Source organism: Aplysia californica, unplaced genomic scaffold (assembly GCF_000002075.1).
Source record: "Aplysia californica isolate F4 #8 unplaced genomic scaffold, AplCal3.0 scaffold00088, whole genome shotgun sequence".
Taxonomy (NCBI): Eukaryota; Metazoa; Mollusca; class Gastropoda; order Aplysiida; family Aplysiidae; genus Aplysia; species Aplysia californica.
The window spans coordinates 1265458-1267667 of NW_004797358.1; the positions used below are offsets into that span (position 1 = coordinate 1265458).

The 2210-nt window shown below is 36.0% G+C and overlaps 1 protein-coding gene across 1 annotated transcript in view; it reads left to right on the forward strand.

Annotated features, from left to right (window-relative positions):
• The first annotated feature begins 1326 nt into the window (after positions 1-1326).
• Positions 1327-2210, forward strand: part of LOC101856564 (proline dehydrogenase 1, mitochondrial-like) — a 6466-nt gene continuing 5582 nt past the window's right edge. Inside the window, exon 1 of the mRNA XM_005094754.1 lies at positions 1327-1434. Coding sequence (XP_005094811.1) covers positions 1327-1434 — 108 coding nt within the window. The remainder of the gene's footprint in view (positions 1435-2210) is intronic.

The following is a 2210-nucleotide window of genomic DNA, read 5'->3' on the forward strand; positions in this document are numbered from 1 at the left end:
AAGGGGGAGAAATAATTTGGTGTTTTTGGGGGGGGGGGGGGGTGTTGTATAAAAAAGTTCCAAAAAACCCATAGGGGGGTTTTGGGTTTTTTGTGTAACCACTCAAGAAAAGAGACACAATCTAAGTGAATTCCCTTTATTTTCTTCTCGTTCAAGACAAACATGATTTCTTTTTTTTTTTTTTAAAGAGGGAAAATAAGAAAAAGTTCCCTTCCTTCTTACCCCAAAGCTTGAAACGAAGTCAAGCATTCTCCTTTTTTTTTGGGGGGGGGGGGGGGGGGTGTCTCATTTTATAGATGCCATGTTGGAGAGGACTAATTTAACTTTTTATTTCTTCCCAATTAATTTGTGCCCCAAGTCCCAATAATGGGGTCTGGACAGTGACAGGAGATGCATCCGTTGCTGTCTCTCTTCCTCTTTCCCCCCGCACAGACACAGTCCAAGTTTAGAAAACGTCGGCAGATAGTAGGCCTACCACGAGCGAGTTTGTTGGCTCCCACCTCCGGGCTAGGCATGCAAGCTGGGGGACAGAATTTTTTTTTAAAGTTTTAATCAGAATTTTACGGCACTTGTAACACAACTACATGTAGGTCATATTATAAAGAAAAGATGGAGATATAAGGAGGATAGAGGTTTGATAAGAAACACCACACCAGAGCACCCGCCAACCACACACATTTACCAATAGAAACCTAGAAAACAGATCCTTAGCGAAACACAAAAAACAAAAATGATAAAAATACTACTACATTGTACTACTACTATATAATAATAATAATGATAAAATAATGATAAATAAGTAAATTAATTAATTAATTAATAATAATAATAACAATAATAATAATATTAATAATAATTAATACATTAATAAATGGTAACAATAAATATAACAATAATAATAGTAGTAGTAGTAGTAGTAGTAGTAGTAGTAGTAGTAGTAGTAGTAGTAGTAGGAGATGACTTGTGATTGTCTCCGGTAGGAATAGTATATTATTATTAACAATAGATTCAGTAATATAATAGCTCTATCCCATGCAAGTGATATAGAAATTTTTGTCGATGCTAAGTTAATAGCGAATAAACCTTGACTTACACACACACACACACACACACACACACACAAGAAACAAAAAATTGGGATATGCACAAGAAAACTAGTTTAACTATATTATAATAGAGCATTGCATGATAGTCTAAGCCTGAAGCTCTAGCTTGTGGTGGTAAAGGCATGCAGGCAGCCACATCCACATTATAACGAGTAAATGTTACTGGAATTTGTCATTGATGCATGGACTGAAGTCTCCCTCCCCTGACACAGAGATAAGAATGGCGACGAGGAGAAGATCCTTCATCTTCATGTCTCTTTCAAGTCTCACAAGGTGCTCAGGAAAAGATCTGTTTTATCTCGCCAACACTTGCCATTTGAATACGTTGGTACGTCCTTGAATAACCTCTTATGACTCCTACTGATAAAACTACAGGTTTTTGCTTTGTCTGGCATCTGCGTTTGTCGCGGCCGCGACCTGCGAATCGTGACCGCGATTTTTGGCATTTTTGGGTCCGCGATTTGTGTATTTTAAAAAAAAAAGAAAAAGAAAGCACACACCTACGAGGAATAAAAACAAACCAGGGGAAAATGGGGAATAAAAAAACTTTAAAACCCGAACCTCTTTACTTTTAACTTTTAGAAAGAAAGTTTATTATCACTTACGCTTCACTTCGTCTCTTACTCACTCGTTGACATTGAGTTGATTTATTTTCATGTGAAGAATATAAGTACTTTGCATAGCCTACTATTTATATTGCTGGTTCTCTTTCATTTTCCTCTATGTTGTGTTTTAATTTGTTGGTGTGTTAATTGTTTTCTTGTCATTGTTCTGATGTGTTGTTTTCAATTTTTGTGTTTATACATACAAGCGTAAAGTCATTTAATTTGGTACATGTATAATGTATAGTTCTTACCTTTTTTTAATACATGTATGTGGTATGTTAGAGCGTGTCTCCACCAAAATCGAATACAGAGGAGTCCACTTATAACGAGAAGTCTGTTATAATAAAGACACAATTCTAAAACCCCGTTTTTTTTCTCCTCTTTACCTTTGTAAATAAAATACTGTTATTGTTATAGCGCTATCAGACAAACATGCGAGTCGGTTATAGCGGAATATTGCAGCTGCTGTGAACAGTGGATAGGCCAATTATACATCATG